This window comes from Ahaetulla prasina, chromosome 14 (assembly GCF_028640845.1).
Source record: "Ahaetulla prasina isolate Xishuangbanna chromosome 14, ASM2864084v1, whole genome shotgun sequence".
In the NCBI taxonomy this organism is placed as follows: Eukaryota; Metazoa; Chordata; class Lepidosauria; order Squamata; family Colubridae; genus Ahaetulla; species Ahaetulla prasina.
The window spans coordinates 17,118,002-17,137,690 of record NC_080552.1 but is presented as its reverse complement, the minus strand read 5'-3'; the positions used below and the strand labels follow the sequence as shown (position 1 = coordinate 17,137,690).

At 48.2% G+C, this 19,689-nt stretch overlaps 1 protein-coding gene across 1 annotated transcript in view; it reads left to right on the top strand.

Moving 5' to 3' along the window:
* The window catches only part of DNAH3 (dynein axonemal heavy chain 3), a 103,452-nt gene that overhangs the window by 75,173 nt on the left and 8,590 nt on the right, over positions 1 to 19,689 (top strand). Inside the window, exons 50-57 of the mRNA XM_058157163.1 lie at positions 702 to 918; positions 2,281 to 2,463; positions 4,205 to 4,403; positions 5,311 to 7,452; positions 8,228 to 8,447; positions 11,659 to 11,903; positions 17,961 to 18,077; positions 18,871 to 19,028. Of these exons, the coding sequence (XP_058013146.1) occupies positions 702 to 918; positions 2,281 to 2,463; positions 4,205 to 4,403; positions 5,311 to 7,452; positions 8,228 to 8,447; positions 11,659 to 11,903; positions 17,961 to 18,077; positions 18,871 to 19,028 (3,481 nt within the window). The remainder of the gene's footprint in view (positions 1 to 701; positions 919 to 2,280; positions 2,464 to 4,204; positions 4,404 to 5,310; positions 7,453 to 8,227; positions 8,448 to 11,658; positions 11,904 to 17,960; positions 18,078 to 18,870; positions 19,029 to 19,689) is intronic.

Below are 19,689 nucleotides of genomic sequence, written 5' to 3'. Positions count from 1 at the left end.
GTAGCAGCGGCAGCACGAGGCTCCGCCCACCCGCCTGGACGTCGTTACTTTCTGGTTTTAAGCAGGAAGTAACCTGTTTTTGACCCTCTGCGCCTGCGCAGAAGGCTTTGCGCATGCACGGAGTCCAAAATTGCACTTGTCTCACGAACGCATTTCCGAACGTGTGTTCGTGCGTCACGTGCGAGGTAGTGAAGGTATGTAGATTTCACCCCTGCTTGCAACCATTCGTTTAGTGACTGTTCGAAGTTACAACGGCACTGAAAAAAGTGACTTATGGCCATTGTTCACACTTGCAACCGTTGCCGCATCCCTGTGGTCACATGATCAAAATTCAGACCCTTGGCAACTGGCATATTTATGACATTTGCCGTATCCGAAGTTCATGTGATCCCTTTTGCGACCTCCTGACAAGCAAAGTCAATGAGGAAGCCAGATTCGCTAACACAACCGTGTTACTAACTTTAACAACTGCAGTGATTCCCGTAACAATTGTTGCAAGAAAGGTGGTAAAATGGAGCAAAACTCATTTAACAATTGGCTTGCTTAGCAACAGAAATGTTGGGTCAATTGTGACCACCTGTATTTAACCTTCTGACTTCTGCACATTTTGACCTTCTGTTACATTTTCATACAGAAAATCTGATTTTTTTAACTCACTTGATTCCATTGACTATTTCTAACCTGTGAATGTTTTCCTGTAGGGTTGTATCCATGTGTAAGTATTTTCAAGAAAATGTAAGGGAACTCTCGGTCAGTTATTACAACATTCTTCGAAGACACAATTACGTCACGCCCACATCCTACTTGGAATTAATTCTGACGTTCAAAACTCTGCTCAACGCCAAAAGGCATGAAGTGGACATGATGAGAAACCGCTACCTCGTAGGCCTTCAAAAACTCGACTTCGCAGCTTCACAGGTACGTTTGGGCTTGGATTACTAGCAAAGGAATATTTAATGATGGCTTTTTTTGCCAGAAGCCAAGATTTGTGGGTTACTCTGGTCCCCTAGCTAGTTTGCTCCCACTTTTCATTCTTCCTGTAAGCAGGTCAAAGAAATCAGGAAGGACAGTTTACCGGGACCTGGGATTGTGATTCATTTGGTCCAAAGAAATGAGGATTATAAATTAGGAATGAACTGTAGCTTGTTAATTTCACATCCACTCCACAAACTGGCTCAGTCCAAGTGTGTTTGAAGCTCAAGTCCACCATCCCCAAATGGCATTGGAATGGATCACAGTTAAGTTAATGCTGAAGACTTGTAGCACTGCCCCAATAATCCACCCACCCACCTAGCCACCCATACATCCATTATCATCTGTCTATCTATCATCCATCATATTATCCATCATCCATCTTTCCATCCGTCCATCCGTCCATCCGTCCATCCGTCCATCCATAATCTATCTATGCATCCATCATCCATCTTTCCATCATCTATCTCTGTCCACCCATCCTCCATCTTTCCATCCATCCATCCATCCATCCATCCATCCATCCATCCATCCAAACATTATCTATCTATTTATCAATCATCCATCTTTCCATCATCTGTCTTTCTGTTCATCCCATCCATCTATCTTTCCATCCTTCCATCCAACCATCTAGCCATTCAACCATTATCTATCTATCCATCCATCATCCATCTTTCCATCATCTATCTGTGTCCATCTACCCACCCACCCACTCATCCATAATTTATCTTATGCATCCATCATCCATCTTTCCATCTATGTCTTCCATCCATCCTCCATCTTCCCATCCATCCATCCATCCATCCATCCATTATCTATCTATTTATCCATCCATCATCTATCTTTCCATCATCTATCTTTCTGTCCATCCATCCATCCATCTTTCCATCCTTCCATCCACCCACCCACCCATCCATAATCTATCTATGCATCCATCATCCATCTTTGCATCATCTGTGTCTTCCATCCATCCTCCATCTTTCCATCCATCCATCCATCATCTATCTTTCTGTCCATCCATCCATCCATCTTTCCATCCTTCCATCCATCCATCCATTCAACCATTATCTATCTATCTATCTATCTATCTATCTATCTATCCATCCATCCATCCTCCATCTTTCCATTATCTATCTTTGTGTCCATCTACCCACCCACCCACCTATGCAGTAAAACTGACTGAATATGTAGTAGACAAGGAAATATTGAAATGTGAAATTCTGTAAGTTGATGTCCACACATCATCAAGTGGCCAAGGTTGAGAAGCCCTGCTTTGTTGTATCAAGATTGGTCTTGTTCCCCTTGCAGGTTGCGGTCATGCAAGTAGAACTGACGGCCCTTCAGCCTCAGCTGATCGAAACCTCTGCAGAGACTGAGAAGATGATGCTTCACATCGAGAAGGAAACAGGCGAGGTCGACGCCAAGAAGGAGCTGGTGGCTGCGGATGAGAAGGAGGCCAACGAAGCCGCCGCTGTGGCCCAGGGGATTAAGGTAATTTCTTCTGGATATGGGTGCTCCATCAGAGCATTCTTTCCACAATGCCACAAATAAATCATGGCTTCTCCAATCGTTCTTTGTTGAATAAATTAACTAGGCTTGTACATAATGCAGGTACAAATTGCTGACTGTGCTGATTTAACGCTGGCAATTGTGGCAGCCCGGATTGCAGTCGTTAAGCGACTCACATGGGATTGTTAAGTCGTAGGTGCCAGCCAGTTGCCAAATGCCTGAGTTGCGATCATGACTGCAGGGACCCTGCAATGGTCACAACCTTGAGGAATGTTTGTTTAAGCCTACTTAGTGGATGCCGTTGTATTTTTGAACGCTCACCGAATGAGAGTGGTCTGTAAGTGAGAATTACCTGTAAATTCTGGATTATAAAACACGCTACAGCTAGGTGGCAGCACCTAACTGATCTTAAAAAGCTATAAGTAGGCTATAACTTGATTTCTTAGGCAAACTACTTGCCTAAGAAAACTAGACGATTGAGTCTATGACGTTACCAACCTGGAGATTTATAAATCCAATATTTTGATATATGTTTTGCTGATGATGATTCTGGCTTAATTAATTAATTAATTAATTAATTAATTAATTCCCTCAACAATGTCAAACTATTTACTAAATCTACACTACTATTAATCCTCTCATTGTTTTCATCACCGATCTCTTTCCACTTATGACTGTATGACTGTAACTTTTTGTTGCTATCATTAAGGGTTAAATTGCAACCTATGACCATCATTTGTGTTGTAAATACTGTACCTTTGATGAAGGTTTTTTTTTCTTTTTCTTTTCTTTTATGTACACTGTGCACCAAAACAAATTCCTTGTGTGTCCAATCACACTTGGCCAATAAAATTCTATTCTATTCTATTCTATTCTATTCTATTCTATTCTATTCTATTCTATTCTATTCTATTCTATTCTATTCTATTCTTTTTTTTAAAATTTGAATTTATATCCCACCCTTCTCCGAAGACTCAGGGCGGCTTACATTGTGTTAAGCAATAGTCTCATCCATTTGTATATTATATACAAGGTCAACTTTTATTGCCCCCAACAATCTGGGTCCTCATTTTACCTACCTTATAAAGGATGGAAGGCTGAGTCAACCTTGGGCCGGGTGGGACTTGAACTTGCAGTAATTGCAAGCAGCTGTGTTAATAACAGACTACTTTAGCCTGTTGAGCCACCAGAGGCCTATTCTATTCTATTCTATTCTATTCTATTCTATTCTATTCTATTCTATTCTATTCTATTCTATTCTATTCTATTCTATTCTATTCTTAACACGAAGCAATGCTTAGTGCAAAGAAGGACCAAGGCAAGGGTGACATGATAGCAGTGTTCCAAGATTTGAGAGGCTGCCACAAAGAAGGGGGGGGGGGGGTCAAGCTATTCCCCAAAGCACCAGAAGGCAGGACAAGAAAAAATGGATGGAAATTTATCAAGGAGGGAACCAACTTTAGAACTAAGGAGAAGTTTCCTGACAGTGAGAACAATTGATCAGTGGAACGACTGGCCTCCAGAAGTTACGGGGGCTCCAACACTGGAGGTTTTTAAGAAGAGACTGGACAGCCATTTGACTGCAATGGTGTAGGGTTTCCTGCCTGGGCAGGGGGTTGGACTAGAAGGCCTTTCCAACTCCTCTGTTATCCTGTTAATGTTGACTGCACAATGTGGTATGCAAAACGATAGCTGAACTTGTGGTTTTTGTATGTGATTGCAGGAAGAATGCGAGGGGGATCTGGCAGAAGCCATGCCAGCTCTTGAAGCTGCCCTTTCGGCTCTGGATACCTTGAACCCTGCGGATATTTCTCTCGTCAAATCCATGCAGAATCCCCCGGGGCCTGTCAAACTCGTCATGGAGAGCATTTGTGTCATGAAAGGCATAAAACCCGAAAGGAAGCCGGATCCGTCTGGAACTGGTAATAACGATAACGATGATGATGGTTTTTGCAAAATGACAAAATTCTGTGTTGCTGGAGTAATATTATACTGAGTGGTAGGAGATATATTCCTTTTGCTGCTCTTGGGTTATCATTATCTCCTTCATTTTAAGAAATCAGTGACTGCTGAAGCATCATTTCGAAGAAAGCTGTACTTTCTGTATTACATGCTCTGCAGATTTCCCTTATCCTGTTCAAAATTTATATACTACGCTTGCTGTCATGATCTAACTGGGTGAAACAGTGCATCATAAGGCAATAATTTTTGAACCAAAGTAGCTCAAATGGGCTAACTTACAGAATGCGCCATAAATTTGGGACCCCTGGCTTCTGAGTGATGATGTTTGGGAAGGTTGTGGCTGCTTCAGTGCTACTGGCTGTTGCTGCAGTTATTGTTATTATACTGGTTGTTGCTGCGGTTGCTATGAACTTCATTTTCAATGCTCTGTGACTGTTTCCCAGCCAATTTCATGCTCCCTCCGCCACCCAGCAGCAGTCACTTACCTAACTGCTAGGAAGAGAAGGGTAGTGAAGGGAAGGAGGAGGAGGAGGGAGAGAGGGAGGAGACTGAGAGAGGTTACAGGAGGGAGGGACTGAGGAAGAGCAGGAAGGAAGGAAGGAAGGAAGGAAGGAAGGAAGGAAGGAAGGAAGGAAGGAAGGAAGGAAGGAAGGAAGATCTCTGATGCTCCCTGCCAGATTCCAAGAAGCAATGGGGAAGCCAGCAGGAAGTCAGAAATAGTCCAGTTCCCACTGCTTTTTTGCTCACCTGTGGTCCTTCTCTTTCTCTGTTTAGGAAAGGGAATATCACCAAAACAATGACTTGATGGGGCACAGGTTGTCTAGTATTAAACGCATTCATGATTATATGTTCTGTTGTGAAATGCAGGTAAAATGATAGAAGACTATTGGGGAAGTTCTAAAAAGGTCCTGGGTGATCTGAAATTCCTCGAGGGCTTGAAGACGTATGACAAAGATAACATTCCTGCCGTAGTAATGAAGAGAATCCGAGAGAGGTTTATCAACCACCCCGATTTCCAGCCCGCCGTCATCAAAAACGTCTCTTCGGCCTGCGAAGGATTATGTAAGTGGGTGAGAGCCATGGAGGTCTACGACCGCGTCGCCAAGGTTGTTGCCCCCAAGCGGGAACGCCTCCGAGAGGCAGAGGGCTTGCTCGACATCCAGATGCAGAAGCTCAACAAGAAGCGTGCGGAGCTCAAGACCCTGATGGACCGTCTCCAAGCTCTGAACGACGAGTTTGAAGAGATGAATAACCGAAAGAAAGAGCTGGAGGACAACATTGAGATATGCTCCCAGAAGCTGATACGAGCCGAGAAACTGATCAGCGGATTAGGAGGCGAGAAGGAGCGGTGGACGGAAGCCGCCCGCCTGCTGGGAATCCGCTACACCGATCTGACAGGAGACACCTTGCTGTCTTCGGGGACTGTAGCTTATCTGGGGGCCTTCACCGTGGATTACCGGCTGGAATGTCAGCAGAAGTGGCTGGCCTTATGCAAGGAGAAGGACATTCCTTGCTCGAACGATTTCAGTCTGAGTAACACTTTAGGGGATCCGGTCAAGATCCGTGCCTGGCAGATTGCAGGGTTGCCCATCGATTCATTTTCGATTGACAATGGTATCATCGTGTCCAACTCGCGACGATGGGCTCTCATGATCGACCCTCAAGGGCAAGCCAACAAGTGGGTCAAAAACATGGAAAAGGGCAACAAACTTTCGGTCATCAAATTATCCGACACCAATTACGTCAGGACGTTGGAGAACGCAATCCAGTTTGGAACGCCGGTCCTCCTGGAAAATATCGGCGAGGAACTGGATGCTTTCCTGGAGCCCGTTCTGCTAAAGACAACCTTCAAGCAGCAGGGAGTTGAGTATATGAGACTGGGGGAAAACATCATCGAGTTCTCCAGAGACTTCAGGTTTTACATCACTACCCGTTTGAGGAACCCTCATTACCTCCCTGAAGTGGCGGTGAAGGTTTGCCTGCTCAATTTCATGATTACGCCTCTCGGACTTCAGGATCAGCTCCTTGGGATCGTGGCTGCCAAAGAAAAACCGGAACTGGAAGAGAAGAAGAACAAGCTGATCGTCGAGAGTGCGGCGAACAAGAAGCAGCTGAAGGAAATTGAAGATAAGATCCTGGAGGTCCTCTCCAAGTCGGAAGGAAACATCTTAGAAGACGAGACGGCCATCAAAGTCCTCTCCTCCTCCAAACAGCTGTCGGAAGAAATTTCCGAGAAGCAAGAAATCGCCAGTATGACTGAGATAGAGATCGACGCTACGCGGATGGGCTACAAACCCGTGGCGGTCCATTCTGCAATCATCTTCTTCTGCATTTCTGATCTGGCACACATCGAGCCGATGTACCAGTACTCCTTGATATGGTTCATTAACCTCTACGTCCAGTCGCTCGCCAACAGTAGAAAAAGCGACGTCTTGGAGGAAAGAATCGAAAACATCATCGACCATTTCACCGTGAGCATCTACAATAACGTCTGCCGGTCCTTGTTCGAAAAGGACAAGCTGCTCTTCTCCCTCCTTCTGTCCATTGGGATTTTGAAAGGGAAGAATGAAATAGACGATGAAGTTTGGCGGTTTTTGTTGACCGGAGGGGTGGCCCTGGAGAACCCTTACCCCAACCCCGCCTCCGAGTGGTTGACCGACAAAGCTTGGGCTGAGATCGTCCGTGCTTCGGGCCTCAAGAACCTCACCGGCTTGATGGATCACTTTGAGTCCCACGTCCCGGCGTGGAAAGCGATTTATGATTCGGCCAAGCCTCACGAAGAAGCCTTCCCCAGTGGATGGAATAGGCTGACAGGTCTTGACCGCATGGTGGTGCTCCGGTGTTTGCGGCCTGATAAAATTATCCCCGCCACCCAGCTGTTCATCATGGAGAAGATGGGGAGGACCTACATTGAACCCCCAACCTTCGACCTCGTTGGAAGTTACAATGACTCCAACTGCTGCGCTCCCTTGATTTTCGTCCTCTCCCCGGGAGCGGATCCCATGGCAGGTGAGACTGGAATTCAGTTCAGTTCAAATCAATTCTGATTGGACTTTGGTTGGGTGACAAGGAAGGAAACTTAGATTTAGATCTCTTGTCTCTGTTAGATGTCTGTGGAGGTTCTCAGTCATCCAGGTCACGGTTGCACCAACCTTTTTTCAAAAGGCAACTGGACTTTCTTCTTCTTTTTGCTTTGAAACAAGGGATGGGCTGCTTGGGAGTTCTCAGGGGTTCGGGAGAACCTCTAGCTAAGATTCTGTGCAGTTCGGAGAACCCCCAAATCCCACTCCTGGCTGGCCCTGCCCACTCCGCCCGTCCCCTCCCAGGAGTCCCCACGTGGCCCATTTTGGATGCAGGTAAGTGCAGGGCACGCACGGAGACTTAGGGAGGCATTTGGTGCATGGTGCGTACTGCACATGTGCGCACAGTGCACACGCACAGCCAGCAAACCATTATTAAACCGGTTCAAATTTCACCACTGCAATAATCTTGCTGACTCATCCTCAGTGATCATCTCAGTTTACAGCCTTACAGCAGATGGTCAGCTATTAAATCATCATTACCTTCACAGCTATCCAGTCTGTTCTTGAAAGCTTCCAATGATGAAGCTCCCACAACTTCTGAATGCAACTTCTGTACCATTGGTTGATTGTTCTGACCGTCAGAAAATGCCTCCTTATTTCTAGGTTGAATCTCTCCTTGATCAGTTTCCATCCGTTAGTCCTTGCCTGGCCTCCGGGTGTTCTGGAAAAAAACATTGAGGACAGTTGTGTTTCTTGACTAGGTTTGCTGAAGTTTGCCGACGATCTCGGAATGGAGAGCATCCAGACCATTTCTTTGGGACAAGGACAAGGCCCCATCGCTGCCAAGATGATCAACCAGGCGATCAACGATGGAACTTGGGTTGTGTTGCAGAATTGTCACCTGGCCACCAGCTGGATGCCCGCTTTGGAAAAAATCTGCGAGGAGGTCATCGTACCTGAGAATACCCATGTCAAATTCAGGCAAGGATTTAATTTAGTCTCTCCTAAATGCAGTAGAATCAGGGGTGTCCAAACTTGGCAACTTAAAGGCTTGTGGACTTCAACTCCCAGAATTCCACAAGTCTTAAAGTTGCCAAGTTTGGATACCCCTGCAGTAGATGGATTGTGTTGTGTCCTCCCTCGCCTCCCTCCGAGTGATGGCTTAATTAGCCAGCGTCTGCCAAGAGCCTCTGTTATCTTCCACAACGCTGGTGAGTCACTCAGAAACAAGCTTCAGCTCTTAATCAGTGGATTTGCCTGTTACAAAGAGACACAGCAACTCTTGCTGTCTTTTATATCCTGTGGGGTGTGGCTCCATGACTCAGCACTTCCTGGGCCTGCCCCACCCTTGCTTCTGTTGTTCCCTCCTCCACCTGGCCTGCTTCTGGCTCCTGGAGCTGAGCCAGGGAAGCTGGTGCTCCCGAGGTAAGTCCTGATGGCCCTTCCCCCTCACTGTCCAAGTCACTTTCTGGCAGCAGGCCCGGCTCGGGGGTGCACAGACACAACAGATTGAGTTTTTTCCCCCAAGCTCATTCATTTCTCCTTTGCAAGGAACTTTCCTATCTGTTCTTTCTTTAATGGAGGAGCATTCATTCTTCATGAAAAATCAGAGCATTAATTGGTGGCTTCGGTAAGATTCAGGTTGCTGTCTGATAGCCCCATGCAGGTAGTCTTTGACTTACAACCATTTGTTTAGTGGACTGCTCGAAGTTACGACAGCACTGAAAAAAGTAAGCTAGAACCATCCTCACCAGTGGTGGGAGCCAAAATTTTTTACTATTGGTTCTGTGGACGTTGCTTAGGGGCGTGGCGTCACTTGGTGGCCGTGGCAGGGAAGGATACTGCAAAATCTCCATTCCCTCCCCACTCCAGGGGAAGGATGCCATAAAATCTCCATTCGCTCCCTACTCCAGGGGAAGGTTACTGCAAAATCCCCATTTCCTCCCGATCAGCTGGGACTCGGGAGGCAGAATAGATGGGGGTGGGGCCACTCAGAGGTGGTATCTACCGGTTCTCCGAACTACTCAAAATTTCTGCTACCGGTTCTCCAGAACTGGTCAGAACCTGCTGAAACCCACCTCTGATCCTCACTCTTATGACCATTGCAGCATTCCCCATGATCAGAATTCGGCCGCTTGGCAACTGACCTATATTTAACGATGGTTACCATGTCATGTGATCACCATTTCCCGTTTCCCTGCCATCCTCCTCAGTGGAGGAAGTCAGATTCATTTAACGGATGTGTAAGTCACTTAAGAAGTGCAGGGATTCACTTAACGGACATGACAAAAAGAAGACCATAAAATTAAAACCGCCTTGCTTAGCAGTGGAAATTCTGGTTTCAGTCGTGATTATAAGTCGAGGCCTGTATTAAAATCAGGCTTTGACTTATGCACATTAGAACAGGATTTCTCAACGTCAGCAATTTTAACACGTGTGGACTTCAACTCTCAGAATTCTCCAACCAGCCTTACTTTGCTGGCTGGAAAATTTGGGGAGTTGAAGTCCACGCTCCTTAAAGTTCCTGAGCTTTAGAAACACTGCAGAAGACAGGGCATTTTTTTTTTTGCAGTTTGAATAATTGGCCCCATTACCAAAAGCAATCAGGAATTCTATCCAGATTAGGAATTGTAGAGTAAGTAGATTAGTGAAAAGCTATTTTTGCTTGAATTCAGCAACCCGGGAGGAAGGAAAAGTAATTTCTCAGTCCTATCTCCCTTTCGCCAGGCGCTTAGTTAAAAGCTCTTTTTAAATTAGCCTGCTAAAGAAAACATGGAAATCCTAAACAAAGCTCATTTAATTTAGGGGAGGGAAGGGGAACATTTGCAACCCACTTCTACCATGATGTGAACATGAAAATACCCTATTTTTCAGAGTATAAGATGCACCTTTTCCCCCAAAAAAAGAGGGTGAAAATGTGGTTGCATCTTATACTCCGAATTTAGCCCTGCCCAGCTTCTCAAACGGAGGTTTCAGAGGCTGAAAAAAGCATCAAAAACGGAGCTTCAGAAAAAAAAGCCCCAAACAGAGCTTCAGGAAAAAAGCCCCAAAACAGAGCTTCAGAGGCTTTTTTTCTGAAGCTGTTTCAGAGGCTTTCATAGGCAGAAGAAAGTTTTTTCTGAAACAGAGTTTCAGAAGTTTCAGAGGCAGGAAAAAAAAGCAAGGCACAGAGCTCACAAGCAAGGAACCTGTTGCTAAAATTCACCTCTGGGAACAGCTGATTGGGGGTATTCCGGGAGGCCGATCCACCTGCCAATCAGCTTTTTTCTTATTTTCCTCCCCAAAAACTAAGGTGTGTTTTATATTCCGGTGCGTCTTATACTTCAAAAAATACGGTAGTTTGTGGGAGTGGAACAAGAGTTGTTTCATCAACTGGGTTTAACAGAATAACACAGTTAGAAGGGACCTTGGAGGTTTTTTAGTCCAACCCTCCACTTGAGCAGGAGATCTTATACTAGCGGTTCCAATCTTGGCAATGTTATGGCCCCTCCAGAAGCCGAATCAAAGGAGGAGGAGGTGTGGGAGTCAGGATCACCATCAAGGCAACCTGACAGCTCCGAGGGGGAAGAGGGAATGGAGCTGTCAGAGAGAGAGAGACAAAGCTTGGGTCGTCCATCAGCCTTCAGATGGAGAGTCAACAGTACCCAGGTCAGGAGGTGGCTGATGAGGAAGAGGAGGAACTGCTAGGTCCAGTGTCTGGCGCACGGATGCACAGAAGGCAGAGGAGAGGAGAGCAGTGGAAATCCATGGGCCGGTCCTTGGGTTGGAAGAGCCACCGCTGCTAGCAAAGCCCCACCCTAGCTCTGGGGATAAAAGGCAGGGGGTGGAGATGAGTAGATGTGGCAGACAACTATTCTTCTCCCTGCTGGACAGACTTGTTAGCCTGCGGTGAGAGATAAACTTTTTGTCAGGGCTCCTAATAAAAGAATCTTTGAGTTAGCTACAGAGGGTTTGTCGTGTATGGGGAACTGGGTCAGAAGAGGCAACTTTTAAGACTTGTGGATTTCAACACCCAGAATTCATGCTGGCTGGAGAATTCTGGGAGTTGAAGTCCACAAGTCTTAAAAGTTGCCAAGATTAGACGCTTCCTACGCTCTACCATTCTGGATAAATGACCATCCAATCTCTTCTTAAAAACCTCCCCTGATAGGACCACCCACGTCTTCTGAACCTTTCTCTTCTGGCTTCTCAGGTTGTGGCTGACCAGTTACCCATCGGAAAAGTTTCCTGTCAGCATTCTCCAAAATGGGATCAAAATGACCAACGAGCCACCCAAAGGTGTCCGTGCGAACCTCCTCCGCTCCTACCTCAATGACCCGATTTCCGATCCCGCCTTCTTTGGGAGCTGTGAAAAAAAGGAAATTTGGCACAAGATGCTGTTCGGGCTCTGCTTCTTCCACGCCCTGGTGCAAGAACGGAGAAACTTTGGCCCGCTGGGTGAGATAGGGAGCCCAGTTTGCTCTTCCCAGTTGCGTTATGGTTGTCCTGCTTGAATGTGTTCTGACCTAGGCTTCCCAAAAGCAGGAAGCCGACTCCTCGTCCCGATAAAACCCCTTTTATTTAGTTTAAAGGGAATTCCTCTGCAGCAAAGTCCCCAGCCAACAGTCTTTCAAGAGATTTCATAACTACAGACCCTTATCAGGCTTGGAGAGCGGCCAGGCCGATATCTTCCAAACACCACTCTGTAGCAGACAATATTTGGCAAGAAGTCAGGAACAGATTTTCACTCTAATGAATTGAACTAATTGTCTCCTGCAAACTCCCCTCCCCTTTCGCTCCTCTTTATTCCCTCTGGGAGGGGCCATTCACCGTCCACCTGTGGCTTTACTCCTGAGTCGACCCTTGTTCTTTAGCTGTTCCCTTCTCCTGGCAGCTCTGCATATATGCACACTGGGAACAGGCTCCAACTGTTCTTCTGTTCCATTGATGTCTGTTTCCGAAGGCAGCTGACAACTGTCAGACGGCCCTGGCCCCATCTCTGCCTCCGACACAGAGCCCTCATCAGAGCCTTCCCCAGACTCCAGGACTGGCTCATGTTCCTCCCCAATCTCCTTACTGTCTGAGCCTGCCGCCAGCTCTGCTGGCTGCTAGCAGGCCACAATAGAATGCCCTGACGGTTCCTCAGGTTTCTGCTGAGGCTGTTCTTTGTAGACTTGCAGTCCTCAACTTACAACCGGTTACTAAGGGACCGTTCAGAGTTACCGTGGACCTATTGGTTTCATTTTATTTTTAAAATTATGGAATCAAGATTTTGTTGAGATCAAAACCGTGGCGCAGTGGCTAGAATGCAATATTGCAGGCTAACTCTGCATTCCACTGCCAGGAGTACGATCCTGACCGACTCAAGGTTGACTCAGCCTTCCATCCTTCTGAGGTCGGTACAATGAGGGTCCAGATTGTTGGGGGCAATGTGCTGACATTTATAAACCGCTTAGAGAGGGCTGTAAAGAACTGTGCAGCGGTATATAAGACTAGGTGCTCTTGCTATTGCCATTGACTCAGCCTTCCATCCTTCCAAGGTGAGTAAAACGAGGACCCAGATTGTTGGGGGCAATAGGCTGACGCTGTAAACCGCTTAGGGAGGGCTGTGAAGCCCTGTGAAGCGGCCTATAAGTCTGAACTGCTGTTGCTGTTGCTCCTTCCTTTTTCCTGGCCATGCCCTTTTGCCTAATGGGAGTTTCTCCCGAGAGAGAACAATGTCATACAAATACATCTAGCAGAATAATAGAGCAATAGAAGCAATTGTGGTAACTTAAGGAACGACTCATTTATTACTGTTAGGTTCTGGAAGTAACGAGGCTGGAGACCAGGGTAGTGACAACAGCTCTTTAATATAGGGTGAACCCAGCAACAGGCTGGGAGAAAAACCTCTCCTTTTATACAGTTCTCTTGGAGGCTTCGTCCAATCAGCAACGTGCTGATTTCCCGCTCAAATATTTAAAGGTACAAACATAAATACATAACACTCCTCCCCTCCCAGAAAACACTAGTTCCTATTTACATATCTATTTACATGTTATTTTTCGACGTAGTCACGCAAATAACCTGGGCGTCTCCTAGTTCGTTCTGACCTGCGCGGTTCAGTTCTGGGTGGAGTTTTGAGCTGATCGGAGGGGCTTTTTTCTCCTCCCAGCTCTGCCTCTGGGCCAACGGGCTCTGGATTATTGGCCGACTCTTTTTCTTGGCCATCCGGCCCTGGATTACTTTTAAAGCTTGCCCTGTTGTTTTCCTCGGGGACCTGATGGCGTCGCTGGAACTCTGGGACCTCAGCTAAGTCTTGCGCCTCCCCCGGGTCATTGTCAGCTGTGAATTCAAATTGGCATTGGTCATGATTTGTTTCGTTTGGTTCGATTTGGTCAGTTATGCGTTTCCTTAACTGATCTATGTGGCGCCGCCACACTCGGTTGTCGGGTAGCTCTACCATATACGATTTTGGGCCGGTTATCTTTATTATTTGTCCTGCGAACCAACTAGGGCCGTCCCCATAGTTTCGGGCCCACACCTGGTCACCTATGTTCAGTTCCCTTGTTTTTTCTAGTTTCCCCTTATAACCCTCTGGCGTGTAATGGGGATTTAGTCTGTCAAGTGGGCACCGGAGTTTGCGTCCCATTAGTAATTCGGCTGGGCTTTTCCCGGTGGCCGTGCTTGGGGTTCTGTGCTGGACGGCTAGGAAAAGGTCTATTTTTGTTTGCCAGTCACCTGGCTTGAGCCTGGACAAGGCCTCCTTAGCGCTCCGGACGGAACGCTCTGCAAGGCCGTTCGACGCAGGGTGGAAGGGCGCAGAGAGGGCATGTCGGATGCCTTCCTCTGCCAGGTATTCTTCAAACTGGGCTGCCGTGAATTGGGGCCCATTGTCGGACACCAGAGTGTCTGGCAACCCGTGAGTTGCGAATAGGTGGCGCAGAGTTGCGATTACTGCTTCGGCCGTAGTGGATTTCATGATTATAATTTCCAACCATTTGGAAAATGCATCCACAACCACTAGGAATGTTTGGCCGTGGAAAGGGCCAGCAAAATCAATGTGGATTCTTGACCAGGGCCCTTGGGGCTTTTCCCATTCTCTGACTGGGGCCGTTGGGGGTAGAGGTCTGGACTCTTGGCAAGCTTGGCATTTCCCTACCCTCTCAGCAATCTCTGCGTCCATGAGTGGCCACCATACATAGCTTCTAGCTAACCCCTTCATCCTTACGATCCCTGGGTGACCCTCGTGGAGGAGGTCCAATACCTTTCCCCTTAACTTTTCAGGAATTATTACACGATCACCCCATAACAGGCACCCCCCTTGAGCCGAGAGCTCATCTCGTTTTTTAACAAATTCTTTGAACCGTTCGCCCGGCGCAGCGGGCCACCCTCTCTGTACCCAACCGAGTACAGTCCTTAACACAATGTCCCGGTATGATGCCCGAGCCACTTCCTTTGATGTGACTGGGCCAGAGTCCAATGAGTCAATAAGTAGGACGGGCGTCCCCGGAGTGGGGTCTTCGGTCGCCCCGGGTAGTGGGCATCGGCTTAACGCGTCCGCATGCCCCACTTCTTTTCCTGGTCGATGCTGCAGCTTGTACGAGTAAGCGGCTAGAAATATAGTCCAACGGGTCAAGCGTGGCGAAAGTGCCACAGGCGTTGGGCGGTCGCCAGCCAGTATCCCTAGTAACGGTCTGTGGTCAGTCACGATTTCAAAATTCCGCCCAAAGACATACTCGTGGAATTTTTTGACCCCTGACACGATGGCTAGTGCTTCTTTGTCTAATTGGCTGTAGTTCCTCTCTGGGGAGGACATCGTTCTAGAGTAGAACGCTATAGGGGCCTCTGTGCCGTTTGGAAGCCTATGGCTGAGTACAGCCCCCACCCCATAAGGGGAGGCATCGCAAACCAGCACTAGGGGTAATGAGTCGTGATATTGGATGAGCAGGCTATCACTTGAGAGCAGGTTCTTTACTGCTTCAAAAGCCCTATTTTCTGACTTTCCCCAAGACCAAACAGTATTTTTCCCTAAGAGCCTATGCAGCGGTTCCATAGCAGTTGCTTTGTTCTTTAAAAAGACCGCGTAAAAATTAACCAATCCCAGGAATGCCTGCAGCTCTGCTTTGTTTTTGGGCGCTGGAGCCTTCCTAATTGCCTTAACCTTGCTCTCAGTAGGGTGAATTCCTTTCTTGTCTATCCGGTAGCCCAAGAAATCGACGGATTCGACCCCTATCTGACATTTGTTTGTCTTGACTTTCAATCCGGCTGTCCGGAAAATGCTCAAGACCTTCCTTAACCGCTCCCCCAATTCCTCCATGTTTTCCCCTGAAATTAGGACATCATCGAAGTAGGGAACTACCCCTGGGAGCCCCTGCAGTAGTCGTTCCATCAGGTTTTGGAACAGCCCTGGTGCCACACTGACCCCAAATTGCAATCGGGTGCACTTGAAGGCCCCCCTGTGCGTCACAATCGTTTGGGCTTCGGCTGTGCGGGCGTCTACTGGCAGTTGTTGGTAGGCTTGGGCCAAGTCTAACTTTGCGAAGACTTGCCCTTGCCCCAAAGAGTGCAATAAGTGTTGCACCACGGGAACCGGGTAAGCGCTTTTCTGTAAGGCTTTGTTAAGCGTCGCCTTGTAGTCAGCGCAAATTCTAATTGACCCGTCCGGTTTGATGGGGGTGACGATTGGCGTCTCCCACTTTGCGTGGTCGACTGGCACCAAAATCCCCTGATTAATGAGCTTATCCAGCTCCTTATCGATTTTTGGTTTTAGGGCAAAGGACTCTCCTCGCCTTAAGCCTAATGGGCCTACCTGGGGGTCTAAGTTGAAGGAAATAGGGGTCCCCTTGTACTTGCCCAGGCAGTCCTTGAAGACATCTTCGAACTCGTTAAAGAGAATGTCTTTCAGGTTACAGTCACTTTGGTAGATGCCAGTCACTCCCATGCCCAGGGCACGAAACCAGTCTAGCCCCAACAGGCTGGGCAGAGTTCCTTCGACGATCGTGATGGGCAGGGTCTTTTTGTGAGGGCCGTACTCGACTCGGACGGAGGTGGTCCCTCGAACAGGGATGCGATTCCCCTGGTAGTCGTGGACTCGTAGTCGTTGTGCTTGCAGGTGGCGCTTTGCGACGGACGGCAGCGACTTCGCCAAAGTGTCCCAGGACATGATGGTGATCGCTGATCCCGTGTCTACTTCCAGCCGGCACCGCACTCCCTCTATTTTTGGCTTGGTGAAGATCTTCTTCTCCACTTTGGTCGAGGCGCGGCCTATGACCACAGTTGTTTGGTTGGAATCCGCGCCTTTTTTGTTTGAGCCAATCGCGGGTCGCCTTGCCGATTCCGCGCTCTGATTGGCCGATTTGAATTTTCGGCGGGAAGGTTGGGCCGCTCGACAAACTTGAGCTAGGTGCCCCTTCTTCCCACACCGCCGACATGTCGCGTCTTTAAATTTGCAGCGTTGGCGCTGGTGTTGACCCCCGCAGCTTCCGCACTCGTCTCGGTCCCCTTTGTCGCGTTTTTCGGTGCGGCAGACCCCTTCCTCGTCTTCACCGTCGGAGTCGGTCTGAACCTCCTCCTGGTGCACCGGAGTTGCCTTCGCGCTCGCCTTTTGTGGGACCGGCTTCTGTAGCGTTTCTGCCGCTTGGGAGGACATTTCATGTGCTCTGGCTTCGTCCAGAGCGTTGGCCAGTGTAAGGTTGCTCTTTGCTAGCAGCCGTCGTCGCAAACGGATGTCTTTGACCCCTCGGATGAGTTGCTCGAGGAGCACCTCGTCTAGGTCACGGTATCCGCAGTCCTTGGACGCTCTTCTTAGGGCGGCCATGTAGTCACCTATGGACTCGCCCTCCATCTGCCTTCGCTCTCCGAATTCAAACCTTCGCACGTACTTGGACGGCGTTGGTGCGAAGTGATTTCTTAGTAAAGTCTGTAAGGTTGGCCACGACACCGACTGCAACGGCGTTGGCTCTGCCAGGGCTTCCGCGATATCAATGACCTCCGGACCGCAGTGGCTTAGGAAATAAGCCCTTTTCCGGTTATCTGGAACTCCGTGCAGTTCGTTGGCTTCTAGGAAACTTTCAAAACGGGTCATATATGTTCCCCATTTCTCCTTAGCCGGGTCGAACGGTGCGGGTGGAGTGTAACTGGCCATCTCAGCTTTTCTGCCCTGGGTTTGCTGGGTTCGGGTCTATTGTGCTTCAGCTCGGTTCTGGTTCTCCTCAGCCTCGAGATCCCACCTTCGTCGCCAATGTTAGGTTCTGGAAGTAACGAGGCTGGAGACCAGGGTAGTGACAACAGCTCTTTAATATAGGGTGAACCCAGCAACAGGCTGGGAGAAAAACCTCTCCTTTTATACAGTTCTCTTGGAGGCTTCGTCCAATCAGCAACGTGCTGATTTCCCGCTCAAATATTTAAAGGTACAAACATAAATACATAACAATTACAGCTTAATTTCAGGATTGTATTTCATCAGAAGCGTCAGAATAAAAGTCTTCCCGCCCTTTTCTTCCCTCCCTCCCCCCCCCCCCCCGAATTGGACAGGTTGGAATATTCCCTACGAATTCAACGAATCTGATCTTCGAATCAGCTTGAGGCAAATCCAGATGTTTCTGAACGAATACGAAGAAACCCCATTCGAAGCTCTAACTTACCTTACAGGTACAAGGCACCCAATGGCTTGGTTTGCATTAATACGATCTGCCTAATGACTGGCTGGGTGGGCGTGGCAAGGTGGTCATGTGACTGGGTGGGCGTGGCCAACTCGTGGGTGCCTCGCCAGCCTCTACTCGCCCCTCCCCTCCCAGCCACTTCTCACCTGTCCACCCGGGCTCCTTAGGGCCCCAACATGAAGCAGTTGTCGGAGCTAAGCAGCAACCATGAGAAAGAATTGGCAAAACAGCTCACTTCAAATTGGATCTGACCCAGGAGGAGGCTCAGCAGAAGCACCTCACTGAGGACTAGGAGCATAGGCTTTCCAAGCAGAGGGAAGACCTGCGGGAGTGCAAGACGAGGTACCGGCGCTTGGAGGCTCAGCGGACTGAGATGGTCAGCCAGTTCCAGGCCATGAGGCAGTCCCACTGGAAAAAGGACCTCCAGCTCTTCACCACCAGCGGCACTTCCCTCCAGCCTTCACCCAAAGCCCCACACCAGGAGGCCGAAGCAGACCCGAAGAATTTCTGCCCCCCTCTGACCCACACAAAAAGACCCCGAAGGGGGAGGCTCTCTGCAGCAACACAAACGTTCATTGCACGTATCCGGCCCAGGGGCCGTAGTTTGAAGACTCCTGATTTAGTGCAATATAAAAAAAATGCAAATAATTTTTCTGGGGACCACCAACATTTTCTCACAGACCACCAGTTGGTGACTGCTGTTCCAGATGACAACCCGTGTGTGTCTCTTAGGTGTAAATCTTCTCTCCTTCGCACTCCCGATGCAACTTTTCTGTTTCCAGGGGAATGCAATTATGGTGGAAGAGTGACAGATGACAAGGACAGACGTCTCCTCCTTTCGCTTCTCTCCCTGGTCTACTGCAAAGAGATTGAAACTCAGGAATGCTATAAACTTTCTCCAGGGGGTGAATATTATATACCTCCCTTTGGGACGTATCAGGTGAGAAAAAGATGAGGTTGAATGAAACGAGGATCATTCTGTTGTTGTTACCGTATTTCCCTGAAAATAAAACCCTGTCTTATATTTTGTTGAACCCCGAAATAAGGCCTTATTATTTTAGGGCACATGGAGCAAGATGGGGCTCTTTTTGCTGTCTTACCTGATTTCCAGCTCTGTCTCCCTAACCCTAACCAGAGGACATGGCAGGGACTGGCTGCGCATGCTGTTTAATATTTTCAGGGGGGCCTTATTTTAGCCTGATTAAAAAGCCTGATTGGGCTTATTATCCAGAGAGGTCTTATTTCAGGGGAAAGAGGGTAGTTGCAAAGTCATGTCCGACCCATCGCGACCCCATGGACAACATTCCTCCAGGCCTTCCTGTCCTCTACCAGCCTCTGGAGTCCATTTAAGCTCACACTGACTGCTTCAGTGACTCCATCCAGCCACCTCGTTCTCTGTCGTCCCTTTCTTCTTTTGCCCTCAATCTTTCCCAGCATTAGGCTCTTCTCCAGTGAGTCCTTCCTTCTCATTAGGTGGCCAAAGTATTTGAGTTTCCTCTTCAGGATCTGGCCTTCTAAAGAGCAGTCAGGGTTGATCTCCTCTAGGACTGACCGGTTTGGATCGCCTTGCAGTCCAAGGAACTCGCAGGAGTCTTCTCCAG